Source organism: Cebus imitator, unplaced genomic scaffold (assembly GCF_001604975.1).
Source record: "Cebus imitator isolate Cc_AM_T3 unplaced genomic scaffold, Cebus_imitator-1.0 Scaffold254, whole genome shotgun sequence".
NCBI classification, from domain to species: domain Eukaryota; kingdom Metazoa; phylum Chordata; class Mammalia; order Primates; family Cebidae; genus Cebus; species Cebus imitator.
The window spans coordinates 2,747,073-2,761,861 of NW_016107569.1; the positions used below are offsets into that span (position 1 = coordinate 2,747,073).

At 56.5% G+C, this 14,789-nt stretch overlaps 1 protein-coding gene across 2 annotated transcripts in view; it reads right to left on the reverse strand.

Annotated features, from left to right (window-relative positions):
• Nucleotides 1-12,314: 12,314 nt before the first annotated feature.
• PTPA (protein phosphatase 2 phosphatase activator) overlaps nucleotides 12,315-14,789 on the reverse strand; it is a 37,384-nt gene continuing 34,909 nt past the window's right edge. The window contains exon 10 of one of the 2 annotated variants that reach the window (XM_017499125.2): nucleotides 12,315-13,867. In XM_017499125.2, coding sequence (XP_017354614.1) covers nucleotides 13,790-13,867 — 78 coding nt within the window. In that variant the 3' untranslated portion in view covers nucleotides 12,315-13,789. The remainder of the gene's footprint in view (nucleotides 13,868-14,789) is intronic. The other variant, XM_017499127.2, reaches the window with a different exon arrangement.

Here is a 14,789-nt window from a genome sequence, read left to right on the forward strand (position 1 = left end):
GTTGCTCAGGCTGGAGTGCAACGGCACAATCTTGGCTCACCGCAACATCCGAGTCCCGGGTTCACGCGATTCTCCTGCCTCAGCCTCCCGAGTAGCTGGGATTACAGGCATGCGCCACCACGCCTGGCTAATTTTGTGTTTTAAGTAGAGAGGTGGCTTTTTTCACGTTGGTCAGGCTGCTCTCAAACTCCTGACCTCAGGTGATCCACCTGCCTCAGCCTCCCAAAGTGTTGCAATTACATGCCTGAGCCACCACGCCCGGCCGGCTCTGCTGCTTTCTAGGTGACAATAAGATCTTTCCTTCACCTCCCTGAGCCTCCAGTCCCTCATCTGCAAAATGAGGACATACATGGGAGCACCCGCCTGAGCAGTGAGGCTTCCACAGCTCAGAGCCTGGCAGGTGCCCAGTAGATGAGAACTGCGATATTGGCGCTGGTCAGCTCTGCCCAGATAATAACTCTCCATTGCAAAATGCGTGACAGTTTTCCTACTGACTCTCTCTTATTGAACAAAATTGATGACTTAAAGTAACAGGCCAGGCGTGGCGGCTCACACCTGTAATCCCAGCACTTTGGGAGGCTGAGGCTTAAATTCCCTTGAGTCTAGGAATTTAAGACCAGCTTGGGCAACATAGTGAAACCCCATCTCATGAAAAAATACAAAAATTAGCTGGGCATGGTGGTGCACACCTGTCGTCCCAGGTACCAGGGAGGCTGAGGTGGGAGGATCACTTGAGCCTGGGAGGTCTAGGCTACAGTGAGCTGTGATTGTGCCACTGCACTCCAGCCTGGGAGACAGAGCAAGACTCTGTTTCAAAAGACAAAAAAAAAAAAGTGTAACATGCACCTTTTCCAGAGGGATCCAATCATGATCTTTTTACTCTGGAGTTGGGGGAGGAGCCAGGAGGAAGTGCCTTATTAACTTTGCTGGATTTTTTTGTCTTTCCATAGATTGGCACTCATGTTTTTTTAAAAGGTTATTAGTCCCCAGGAAGCTGTCTGGCTATCTTCAGGGCCTGGCTGTGCCTGACAGTCAACATTTACTCAGGATACATGCTTGAAGATTGAACAAATGAATGAAGTGATGGATGGATGGATGGATGAATGAATGAACAAACGAACTCCGTTCCAAGGAGTGAGTGGCTTAAAGAGGAAACAGTAAGATATTGCTCCTCCAATCAGACCCCTCCCCACCACCTCTGAGCCTCTGGCTCCTCCCCCTTCTGCCCTCAAACCCAGTCATTTCCTGATGGTTCTTAAACACTCCCATGCATCCTTCCTGCTGTCTTTCCCAGCTCCCTGGCACCCTCCAGGCCACCATACACACAAACACACACACACACACCCCACAGTGTGCAACTACAGCATCTCCTTTAACACTCACATCAAACAGCCTGAGGAGAACTGGGAAGACTGGGGAATAAAGCTTCCCTTTGTTCATAAAAAGAAATCCAGGCCTAAGACAGATAAAGGATGTGTCCCCAGAACAGGACAGATCCAGGTGGGGAGGGGCAGTGAGACCTCTAGGCAACTTGCAGACATTCCCAGTTGATGGACAGCTCCAAGATTCTTTAAGCCAAGAAAGGGATTCGGGTGTCTAGATTCCCAGGCCTTGGATCCTGTCCTCTCTGAGTCCCATATCATTCAGGCCTCAGAAACTCAGCTAAAGCTGGCTTAAGCAAAGAGGGGATTTATTTCTTGGCACAGAAACTGGGAAGTCCACGGGTGTTTCAGCTCTGGCATAGCTGGATCCACAGGCTCATGTGATGTCACCAGGTCTCTCCTTGGCCTCTTCTTAGGTTTTCTCTGTGGCCAGAACAAGAAGGCCACTGGCCAGGGCCAGGATAGTCACACAGGGCCCCATGTTCAAATGAGCCCATGCTTGGAGTCTAATGCTCTGCTGTCTTGAAATTCATCATCATTTTATCGTTGAGTTTGTGCTGAGTGAAGTCTGAGATGGTGGAGCATGTCTGAAGCTTCGACTCAGGTGCAGTTCTGTCCCCTGCCACCTCCCCACCTGCCTGAGACAGGTTCTTGGTCCCCCCACTACCCTGTCCCTTGGCACTCTGATGCTCTGGCTCTGCCATCCTTGTCAGGGACCTGGGCACAGGCATAGAGGGTTGAGGTCAGGCATCCGTGTAGCACCTTGCAGGGGACGGTGACAGCTGTCACCGCTGTGCATTGGCAGCACCACAGCCTGATGGGCAGCCAACTAGAGACCATGGCTAAACGTAGGGTGAGCCTTTCACCTACCCTGATCTGGGTACTGAGTTACTTGGGGACCACTCCTCTGTTGTAGGTTGACATGAGGGCCTATGGAAAGGGGAGTTACCTCACCAGGACTCAGGACATCAGCCTGGTGGTTGGTGGGAAGGTTAATCCCACAGCTGCCAGACCCTAGGGAGAGAGAGCACGCAGGGAGGCCTTGCAGGGGTGGAGGGGCTGGAGGAGTGTGCAGCCCTGTGGCAATCTCCCATAAGAAGAAGCTGCCACTGAGAACAGAGCCCTGGCTCTGTCACTGAAGCAGAGGTGGCTCCAGAGGAAGGCAAGGAGGCCAGCAAAGGGGGCTCGACTGCTCCGTGGGTGCCAGGATGAGCTCTGGGACCTTTATCCTGGTGAGGCAGGTGGCATCACTAGTTTATCAAAAGCAGTGTGGCTCCCACTTAGCCTCTCCCTTGCTGCTCTGCCTCTCCACCCTTGGGAATGTCCCAGAGACTTTGCCTGCCTGAGGCCAAGTCCACGCAGTCTGCCTGTCTCCATCAAGGGTGCTGCCCAAGCTTGGGAGTGAGCCACAGAAGCATAAGCCCTGAGTCTGGAACACTGGGAAGCCATCCTGCCCACAGGGGCCTCATGGGACCCCCAGAGCTCGTGCATTGGAGTGGGGGGAGAGCAACACAGCAGCCAAGGCCCTGGCCAGCACCTTCTAGGATTCAGCTTCTTCTAGGATAGCACCAGGGACAGAGGACTTACATACATACATTCATCATTCATTCATTCATTCATAGCTCAGCAAGTAGTAATGGGCATCCACCTGCTCTGGGCCAGCCCCTGCTCCACGTGCTAGGGACCCAGTGGTGGCCACGGTAAGCCTGTGCCCTCCCTCACCGGATGACCTTCCACTGAGAGAGAGATGATCACTAAGTAAACAAGCCGACAGATAAAACTTGAGATGAAAACGGGCTCATGAGCAACTCAGAGAAAGCTGGGACACCTCTCTCAGGAAGTGCAATCTGAACTGGGCCCTGAACAACCAGAGGGCACCCCTGCTCAGCCTGGAGCTCAGGCAGTGCAAGCCAAGGACGCAGCAGGTGCCAAGGCCCTGGGGCAGCAACGAGTTTGACATTCTGGAGGACTAGGGAGTAGGCAGCATGACTGCAGTACAGGAGCGGGGCAAGTGGGAAGGGCACAGTGACTGATCACCTTGTGGGGCCTTCTGTGCGCCACAGGAGCCACCCTTCAAGCAGGGATCTGATGGGAGTCACCTTGAAGCAGCTCGGGGTAGAGCCCAGGGACAGAGGCAGAGTGGAATGAGGACAGGAGAGAGGAGATGCAGTGGTCAGTGCTCCCGGGAGAGCCCGCTGTGCTCCCTGGCTGCCGTGCAGGTAAGGAAGAAGGGGACAGATTTGGGTTACAATCTGGAGGGAGACCCAATAGGACCTGCTCATGGGTTGGATTTGAGAGGTGGAGGAAAAGAAAGGAATTCAGATTCAGGATGATACCTGGACCAGGTCAGCAGCTCACACCGTAATAATCCCAGCACTTTGGAACACTTGTGCTCAGGAGTTTGAGAACAGCTTGGGCAATGTAAGGAGACCCTGTCCCTACAGAAAAAACTTTTTTAAATTTAGCCAGATAATGGTACACACCTGTAGTCCCAGGTGTGGGCCCAGGAGGGTAAATTCAAGCAATAGAAGGTAAGGGAGGCCAAGGCTTCGGTGAGCTATGTGCCCCTGCACCAGCCTAGGTGACAGGGCAAGACCCCGTCTCAAAAAAAAAAAACAATTAAAAATTAAAAACACCTGGGCTGGGCACAGTGACTCACTCCTATCATCCCAGCACTTTGGGAGGCTGAGATGGGTGGATCACTTGAGGCCAGGAGTTGGAGACCAGCCTGGCCAACATGGTAAAACCCCGTTTCTACTAAAAATACAAAAATTGGCCTGGCATGGTGGCAGCTGCCTGTAATCCCAGCTACTTGGGAGGCTAAGCCAGGAGAATCACTTGAGCCCGGGAGGCAGGGGTTGCAGTGAGCTGAGATCGAGCCGCTGCACTCCGGCCTGGGCAACAGAGCATGATCCTGTCTCCAAAAAATAAGATAAAAAGGGTAACGCCTGGATTTGGGGCCTGATGGCTGTCCACGAAACAGACTGCTGTGGGGAGAACGAGGAGCCACATGCCTGTACCCATCTTTCCCTTGCCCAACTCCGGGTGCCCCACCATGCTGGCTCTTGTAGGACCTGGTGTCAGACAAACCTGGGCACCATCCTGAACCCACCAGGACAAGCTGGAGGCCCTGGGATGCCACTAAAATCTGAGCCCCACCACCATCAGCCCTTGACTGGGAATGTGATGCCACCTTCTCGGCTCACTGTGAGCACTCCACGAGATGACACATAAAGCACATGCTTAATGCACTGAGAGGCACACTACCACCCAGATAGTCACTGCTGCCACTGCTGTCCTGCCTCATCATCATCTTTGTGCAAATCGGCCTTGCCTCCAAAAAGAAACTGGGCCCAGGGAAGAGGTGCCTCTCAGACAGGGCCAGGGTCTGGGGCCAATCCTGGAGAGATGGGTGTAGAAGGAAGAAGAGGAGGGTGGGGGGAGGGGTGGAGTGGAGTGGAGGAGGGCTCTCATGCCACCACAGTGGGGACAGACAGCACATGGCAGCCCATGCCACCTGAGGCCTCAGGTCAGGCCCCATGGAGAGGCTGCAGGAATACAAGCCTCAGTGGGAAAGAGGCCCTGCACCCCCCACCACCGCCCACCTTGGCCTCCCACAGTGCTGGGATAACAGGCGTGAGCCACCGCACCCTTCTGTGAAATGAGGACATCATCGCTTATGGTGAGGATGAGGCAAGAGAAGCTTCCAAGCACTTAGCTCAGGGCCAGACACACAGGCTGCGTGCAGGAGTCACCAGCTACGAGGTCTCTACGGGAACCCCCTGAGGTCAGGGGCAGGCAGCTGCTGGGGCCTGGAGCAGCAGTGGCAACTGAGGACACGAAGACCAGGAATTTGCATGGAGTGGGGCAGGAGCCGCTCCTGAAGGACTGGCCAGGCCAGCACAGTCCAGGCAGAAGCCAGGCCTGGGGCCTGTAGCCAGTAAGGGAACAAGCACCTCAGCTCCGGACAGCCAGCACACCTCCTGCCTTGCTGCCAGAGCCCTCGTCCTGCCTTCCGGGAAGCCTCTCCACTCTGTCCACGACATTCCCACAGCTCCACGCACGCCCCACGCATGAACCCCCATGACAGACAGAACCGCATCTGCCTCCTCCATGGTCCTTGGGCTCTCCTTGGAGCGTGGCAGAGCAAGTGCTCGGTAAACGTTCATGGGACAGATTCGCAGCCATTATTGGGCTCAGCGGGTAAAAATGTCCCCACTGGCCTGGGCGGGGTGGCTCACACCGGTAATGCCAGCACTGTGGGACGCCGAGGCGGGCAAATCACCTGAGGTCCAGACCAGCCTGGCCAACATGGAGAAACCCCATCTCTACTAAAAATACAAAACTTAGCTGGGCATGGCGGTGTGCTCCTGTAATCCTGGCTACTTGGGAGGCTAAGGCAGGAGAATCGCTTGAACCTGGGAGGTGGAGGTTGCAGTGAGCCGAAATCGTGCCACTGCAGTCCAGTCTGGGTGACAGAGCGGGACTCCTGTCCCAAAGGAAAAATAAATAAATAAATGTCCACACTGGAACCTGATGGGCCGGGTTTGAACCCCACTTACCGCCAAGGAATTCCTCTCCTGTGGCTCGATCACCGCATGCCCACCTCACAGGGTGGCCTGCGGAGATTCAGTGAGACGGTGCCGGAAAAGCCCTGGGCTGTGTCCCTTTGGTGGCTCATCACCCACCCCGTAAGGCTACGTTTACTTACCCTGTTCATACATGAGGAAACAGGCTCAGAGGGATCCAGCCATGGCTCAAGGTCACACAGCAGGAGATGATGCAAGAGCCACTCCAGAGCCCATGCACACCTTGGCCATGGCGCTCCCCACCCCTTGCAGAGGGCAGGCGCTGGCTCTAGAGGGTGTGTGCAGTCTGCCAGCTCGGGCCAGGGCCAAGCCCAGTCTCCCTGAGCAGAGGTGGGAGGCTGGAGCCCACCTGCCTGCCAGTCCCACCTGGGGCTGGGTCCAATTACCCTGGGATGAGGCGCTGCATTCGGCCTGCCTTTGCAGTGTCCCTTTTGAAAAGCCCCAACTTCGTCTCAAGCAAATAAGGAGGGTCAAGGAATCTGTCCAGGCTCAGACTGGGAGATCTCGCTACAGGCCAGCAAAGGCCCAGCCTCGGGGCCAGTCCTGCCGGGAGGGGAGCTTCCCAGAGCCCCAGCCATGTGCCAGGTACTGAGGAGTCTGCCTCATTGTCACAGCTCCAAGCCTCATCCTCACAGGTCCATCTGCTCCTGGGTCTTGTCCCAGGTGTCCCTTGATGTCACCTGCTCAGGGATGAGGCTGGACCCATCAGGGGCTCTGCCCCTTCATTGGGATTTGGGGAAACACTGTCAGCCACATCACAAGCACTGAGAGAAACTGAACCATTCAACCGTTTTTTCGTAACCACCAAACCCCCCCACCCAGGGCCCAGGCAGGAAAAAGAGCACCTCAACTTTGGGACTGAATTCTGGATCCAACCCATATGTGCTGGGGTCCTGAAAACAGAGGCTGGGTCCCAGAGGTCACGAGAGAGGCTGCAGATGCCTGCCAGGGAACTGCTAGTCACCTCACCTCTCCCCCGTCCAAAGACTTCCTGAGGAATCGGGATCTGGGCTGCCGCCTCTCGCTGGGTCCAGCTTGCACGGACTCTCAAACACCATTTCCCCAACAGCTCTCACCCTGGGAATCCCCCAGCCCCAACTGCCCACTCCCTCTCAGGGGGTCTCTGGGCCAACGCATTACCAAGAACCCACCTCCCCTTCCTTTATCCCGACAGATCTAAGCAAGACCCCTCTCCTTCCCCTCCCTCCTGCTTGGAAGGACAAGGCCCCTCCTCTCTGCCCAAGATCCACCATCCCCCGGTGCTTGTTAGGGGGAAAACCTTTTTATTCAGTTTTTTTTTTTCTTATTACAAAAGTAATATGTGGATATGGTAGAAAGATTTAAAAATCAAATATGAAAAACATAAAGCAAAGTGAAAACTGACCTACCACTACTTTTTCTTTTGTGGGTCAGTAATGTTGGGTATTTTCTTTTTTCTTTTTCTTTCTTTTCTTTTTTTTTTTTTTTGAGACAAGTCTTGCTCTGTGGCCAGGCTGGAGTGGAGTATTGCAATCTCAGCTCACTGCAACCTCTGCCTTCTGGGATCAAGCTATTACCCTGCCTCAGCCTCCCGAGCAGCTGAGACTACAGGGGCGCACCATCATGCCTGGCTAATTTTTTGTGTCTTAGTAGAGACGAGGTTTCACCATGTTGGCCATGACTGTCTGGATCTCCTGATCTCATGATCCGCCCACATTGGCCTCACACACTGCTGGGATTACACGTCACGCCTGGCCATAGGTGGGTGTTTTCATAACTATCTTCGGAAGCAGGAAAAGCATTAAGAATTCTCCAAAATCCCTCATATCTCCACCACCCAGAGATAAGCCCATGACTATCTGGGCCTTTGTCCATGTAGATGGACAGACAGACATATCAAGAATGCAGATTTCTGCTTTTTCACAAAATAGCATTGTCCTTCACCCGCAGTCTTTGCAGCTGCCTTCCCTGCTAATAACGGATTATCGGCATCTTTCTAGAAGAGGAAATGGACAGCCGCGTCATCTGACAGCCCGTAGTATGACTGCTCCCTCTACAATCCCCAACTGTTGAACACGTAGGGTGCTGCCCAGGCTCTGCCAGAACAAGTCCAGGAGGGAGAATGCTCCAGGAGGGATGGCTGCCTGTCTGGTTCACCGCAGCACCCCAGCACTTGTCCCCCGGGCCCGGCAGTGTTTGCTGAGTGATGACAGCAAGCCCAGCCTCCCGGCTCAGCCCTGACCTGGGCTTCTCCGGTATCCCCAGCTCCCTCCTCAGCCCTCGGCCTGCAGCAGCACTCAGGTACCCCAGGTCCCCCCATGCCCACCTGCTTCCTTTTCCTCCCCACTGTCCTGACCTCACCCTCCTTTCCCTCCAGCCCACTGCTCCTCTGCTTGGCTCCACGGCACTAAGAACTGCTCCTTCACAGGCCCTATACCCACCTCCGGCACTGGCTGCCTGCGACCAGGGCAACAGTGGCCACTCCCGTCTCCCTGCATGCTCCACTCACGCACCCCAGGCCAGGCGCCAGCTTCCTCTCTCCACGGATTCTCCAGGGCCGACCCGCCCTCTCCTGTGTCTCCATCAGGCTCTGCACAAGGGCCCTCACCGCTATCACAGCCATTTCATAAACACGTACAAAGTGCCTGCAGGACCCTCACAGGGCTGGCAGGAAATAGGTCAGATGAGGGGCAGCAAAGGTAGGTGCTGAGTGTAGAGTGGTGGGCCTTAGCCTGCCTCACATGAATCTCCATCAGCCCGCAACAGGAACCCCAAGTAAGGAGAAGCTGTGCCTGCAGAGCAGGCAGCCCCCTTACCACCCCAAATTCCAACCAGGTGGCTGCCCCCATAAAGACCCCCAGTGCCCTTACAGCAGGGGTGTCGCTGAGTGCTAGGAGGGGCGGCGGGGACACCCAGGCAAGCAGGCCCAGGACACTAGCCCTGGTTTAGGGGGCCAGGCGAGGCCTCTTCTCAGAGGGAGAGGCCTCAGCTGAGCCCCAGAGAGAGACCAGGGGTTCTCCAGTGGGATAACAGGTTCTTCGAATAGGGCCAAACTGATGAGCGGCTCCAGGAGTGTGAGGAAGCCTCTCACTGCGCTGTTCGGGGCCTTCAGCATCTCTTACCTCGGCCAAGGCCCCAGGTCCCATTACCGGCATCCAGCCAGCTGCCCAAGAGTTTCCTAAATCCCAATCCGCGTCTCTCTCACACACCACAGAGGCACCGGTTAAATATGCTCCCTGGCCTTCTCCAGCTCCCCACCAACGCCCCACCAAACCACTGATTCCTGCTTCCTGGTGCCTGCTGTGTGCCAGTCTCTGCTCGGCACTGGGATACAGCAGTGGGCAAGACAGTCAGTCCCTGCCCTCCTGTGGCTCACCTTCTAGCAGAGAAGACGAACCTTAAGCAATGCCTTTTGCAGAGAATTAAATGCAGCTAGGCAAATGTCAAGGCCATGTGTGGAGTGCTACTGCATCCATAGCAGGGGTCTTGAACCCCGAGGCAGCTTTAAAGCCCTCTGCAGGCCAGCCCCCACCCGCTGCTGCAGCTCTGCCCTGCCAGCCACCCCTCCACATCTCTGTGTACAATGGCCCCGCTAGTACGTCCTCGTTCTGTGCCCATCATCCAGGTGAGAGGATGTCCACACGCCACCTCCTCCACAGAGCATTCCAGAGCTTACCCAGAGTCCACCTGGCTGCATCACCTCCCACTCACCTTTGTGGCTAGTTTTCCATCTCTCTGTTCCCCAGTAAGCTGGAAGTTTCTTGAAGGCAGTTTCTTACCTTTTTCTTATCTCCATATTCCTTCAACACCTCATCAGTATATAACATGCTTAATGCTTGTGCGATTCAAGAAAAACATATCACCTGACTTGGGCCCAAGTCTTGGGCACACCAAATCCTCATCTTTGTTCTCCTTCCAACTCCTTCCTCTGCCCAGGGTTTTCCTCCTAGGAAGGCCACTTCCTCTCACCTCCCACGAGCACGAAGTAGCCTCTGCCCTGGCGAGTCAAAAAGGAGCACAGACGGCTGAGTTCAGCTTGTCCTCTGGAGCTCTTGTGGCCCAGGATGCTGTGAAATGACCTCCACTCTCCAGCTCTGCGGCCACCCCCACACTCAGAGGGCTCCCTTCGGACACCAACCTTCACTGAGCACAGCATGGGCTGCAGGTGCATGTCCTCCCCTGGCCCACCTCCCAGGGCCTGAGTGGGTTCCCGCCCTGCCCTGAAGTCCTCGCCCATGTCCTCCACGCTCTCACTGGCCCCTCGTGCCTCACATTTCTCTGTAAAAATAAACCCAGCCTAACCTACCACCAAATCGTCGCAGGCTCTGCCTTCCCACCCCAGGGAGAAACGAGCGTCCCACCGCAGCTGCCCGCCCCATGAAGGCCACCAGCGCCTTCTCCAGACCTCACTCCCTTCAGTTTCCTGCTCTCCTGGACCTTCCCAGCAAGCAGCGAGAGGCAGCCCCAGGTCAGCCTGAGCAGAGCCCACCTTGAAGGCAGTCCCTTGGCCACCACCCTGCCCACTCTCCCTTCCCTGCTCCCGCCACAGTGAAACTCAGAAGCAGCAAGTGACGTCTGGTCAAGTGCCCACCTCTGGCAGCAGACCACCCCTCCACATCTTCCTCCCAGGCTGGTGGCGTGTGCCACGCCAAACAGACCTCACAAGGCGTCACCTGCATTATCATCCCTGCTCCCTCCTCCACCACCCCACGGAAGCCCACCCAGGGCCAGTGCTCCTCGAATTTGGAGCTTATGGTCCCTGCCTGCACCCCATCCTCCTCCTCTGTGCAGAAGCCAGCCCTCTCCTCTCTCTCATCTGCATGGCCACCCATTTGACCATCCCTGGTCTGAGGGCACTACACCTCATCGCCATGTCCGCCAGGAGCCCACCCCAGCACCTTCCTCCTCGGCACCTCCTCTTAGAAGCTAAGATAGTCCCATGGCCCCATGGCAATCCCTCTCCCTCACGGCCCCCTCATCCCAGGAAATGGCACCAAGCCACACAAGCCAAGAACTGGGGTTCCTTCTGCTCAGATGTACTTTATATAGTAGGGAAAAAGAAGAAGAATCGGGGTTCTTGGCTGCTCGGCTCTCTGTCATAACTCCACTTCCTACCACCCCACTCCGAACCCTCACCCAGGCCACTCTCGCTGTGCCCATCACAGCTACAGCCTCCCAAATATGCCATCTCTCCTTCTGCCCCACCCACCCCACGCCCTTCTCCTGACAAAACCCTCTAGCACCTTCCCATAGAACACTGTCCAAACTCAGCAGAGCCCGTAAGACCCCGGCCAAAAAGACTGGCCCCTCCACCCAACCCTAGCCCTCTGGGCCCTAACCCCAAGCTCCCTCACCCTGGGCCCGGGCCTGAGCTGTCCACAGTGGTTCTTTCTTGTCCTCGGCGTCTCAGCTCACAGAACCTTCTAGAGCAAGTAACTCCCACCCCGCACCCATCAACGCCTTCTCTAATTAACTGCCATGATTTTCTCCACAACCCACCCTGCTACCTAACACTGTCATATCCGGATGCAGTGCAGGCATGAGGAACATGCAGCCACTATGTGTGAAATGAAGGAACCCTCAAGATCAATGATAGGAATGTCATTATGCCCATTTTTCAGATCAGGAGGGCGAGGCTCAGAGAGAAGTCAACCGTCAGGGCCCTCCTACTCCTGGTGAGTAAGCAGCAGCTGCTCGGTCTGAGCTCAGGTGTGCCTGACTCAAGGCAGGGCTCCTGGCCCCCAGGCTCCAAGGAGGCACAAGGTGATGTGGGGCTGAGGCTTTCCAGTCCCGTGTTCTCTTGGCCTCTAAGGCCAAGAGAAAGGTCAGGGGCCCTTGAAAGCTGCGCAGGAGTGTCTAAGGAAGTCTGGGGCAAAACAGTCCCAGAGACCCTCAACCCAGCAGGGACAGAAGGGGCAGAGGAGGGAGAATAGAGGGCCACGCCCCCCCCCACAAACCACAGGTGCAGGTTCCATTGTCAAAACCCATCCAAAGCCTACCTCGCCAGCTTAGGACTAAGCTAGGAGTCCAGAGGGCCCCCTTCACCAAGCACACCTGCAGCAACCACCCGAGATGAACTGTGCCAGGCCCCAGGCTGAGGACTTCACATCTGCTGTCCACTCCTGGCAGTCACCCTGTGACTGTCCCCATTTTGAATGAGGAAGCTGAGGCTCAGAGGCTTCAGTAACTTATAACCTTGCAGCTGGGGCGGGAGACAGCTGGGATTTAAACCCACGAAAGGCTCAACCCAAACTGAAACAGCTCAAGTCTCAGATACTGTGGCCTGAGGGAAGGGGACCTGATGGAGGTCAGTCTTGCAGAGATGGGCCGAACACGTGACATGAAAAGACATATCTCACACAAGTGACAGGTGCAAAACAGAGGCTTTAATCCAAACAGCAATGAGGGTGCAAGGGACAGGGGAGCCAGGAAGGGGTGTCTGGCCCTGGGAGAGAGGTGGGAGCTGGGCCTCTTCTGGGAAACTGTCACTGACCTTTGGGACTCCTGTCCCAGCCTCTGCCTAGACCATCACTGGATCCCAGGCCGAGCCCCTGTGTTGTGCTTCTCAGTGCTCCCCCTTCCCGAAGGGTGTGTGGACCCAGACACAGGAGAGGGGCAGTGGAGAAGGGCAGGCCTGGGGGACGAGCCTATAAGAGCCAGGCCCCAGAAACAGCCCTAGGAGAAACCTCGGCGGTGGCATGTAGCTACAGGGCCCCCCTCTCCCCTCAATGGGCTTGCCCAGCCCCCACTGGGCACATCCTCAGAGCCAAAGCCTGGGCCTGGGAGGCCGTCACTTACCTCACCCTATAAAGGCAATGGACAGTTCAGGGAGGTGGGAGGACAGGGAGTGGGACTGCCACCTTCTAGGCCCACCCACCACCCAGGGGAGCACAGAAGCAGGGCCCAGGGCCCTGGGTGAAGCTTGCAGCAGCACAGAGGTAACAGAAGCAGATGGGCCTAACACTGCCCAGAGGAATCCAGGCTCTCCAGACACAACGGGCCCCAAGCCCCTCCCTGAGTTTCTGCCACCCCCTCCCTGCCAGGGAAAGTTCTGGAAAGACAGGCCTCACCCCATCAGCTGCGCCCTCCCAGGAGACCAGCACCTACCCACAAGGCAGCTTCCATCAGCTAGGCTACCCTTGGGGAGAGGGAGGGATGTGGCTACAGCCAGGAAACCCAGCAAAGCCAAAGGCTGAAGAACAGAAGAGCCAGGAGGAGGCTTGGACACACCGGCCCTCAGGCGCAGAGGGCAGGGTGAAAAGGAGCCTGGGGGGGGGGGCACTGGCCAGGACAGCTAAGGCCACCCCACCCCACCACATGGCTGGCAGCCAGCCTCAGCTTCCAGCCCTGGCATGAACAGCCATCCCAGCATGGCCTGGGAAACTGACGCACCCCTGCGAGGAGCAGCTCCAACCCTTACAAAGGCATCAACTCCGGGAAGCGAAAAGCAATGGAAGCAGCAGGTTATCTCCCCTCCCCTCTCCTCATTGCAGTGCTGCAGAACAGCCCCTGGCCTCAAAACCAGACTGGGCAGGAGCAAAGGGAGAAGAGGCCAGGAACAGGAGAGGGTGGCCCAGTGACCGGGCCCCAGCCCTCTCTTCTGGCCAGTCCAGAACAGGGAAGGTCAGGAAACCAGCTACACTTTGGTCACTTCTCCCAACTTGGGCCCTGAAACCTTATGCTCCAAGCCCCCTCAAGCCCATCTCGCCACCCCACCCCAGTTAACAGCCTCTCATCAAACAGGACGAACAGAGGGAGGGGGTAGGGAGGGGGCCACTGCTGGGGTGGGGAGGCAGGCACAGGAACTGTGGCCTGGGTAGCTCTTCAGCTCGGCCCCTCCTAGCCCGAAGTGACAGGATGGATGGGCAGCAGGCTCCCGAACTTGAAGTGCTGGATCACAGGGAACTTCTCCAGGCACTGAGGAAGGAGCAGTTGAGCAGAGTGGTGAGGGCTGCACCACACCCCTGCCGAGACCCCAAGCTGCTCTCCCAGGTGTCCAGCCCAGGCCCAGGAAGCAGCCCTGCCAGGGGAGCCCCAGGCCTTCCTCCCCCACATCCTTACTCATCCTACCCAAAAACACCTACTCCACAACAGTGAGACCCACGAGAGAAAGAAAGAGAGAGAGAGAAAAGGCAGCCCAACAAGGTAGAAACTGAGAAGAGAGACAGCCAAGTGACATCACTTGGCCCAGAGGGGGAAGTTGAAAACTTGAGGTGAAAAGAACCCTCCAGAACCAGGACCTGGGACCAACCAGCCCAGGCCCCAGTTCTGGAGAAGAGACGTGGGGACATTTGAACATAAGCCTAAGAGGCTGAGGCTGGGCCCCAAGGCCTGTTTTCTCCAGTTTTCAGTTCTCTGGACTGGAAAAGGCATCTTGGCACTTCAGAGTAAGACAATAAGAACCAGCTGACATTGAGTTCCCCCCACCCCTGGGCAATTCCCAGCAGCCTGTGTGGGGGGCAGGGGAAAAGAGCACTGAACAGGGGAATGGCTAAGCAGGGAGGTGGCCCAACTCCCTGAGCCCAGCCCAGCCCAGCCCAGGCCCCTAGCAGAGGAGCAGAGATGAAGAGTGAGCAACAGGGCCTATCACAGCAGCTGGCCTGGCCCACAGGCAGCCGACCCCAGCTTCCAGCTGCAGCTCCTGCCACAGCACCCTACACCCATCACAGCACCCTACACCCACCACACCTGGTCACTAGCTCTCACAGGAGCCACTCTGGGTATGCGAGGGTTGGATCTGCCAAGACTGACGAGGGCCTCCTCCCACACCTCTGGCCACAGAAACAGAGTACGCTAGGCACCTCCCGGCTGGGGTGGAACAAGCCTTATGGCCTCAGAG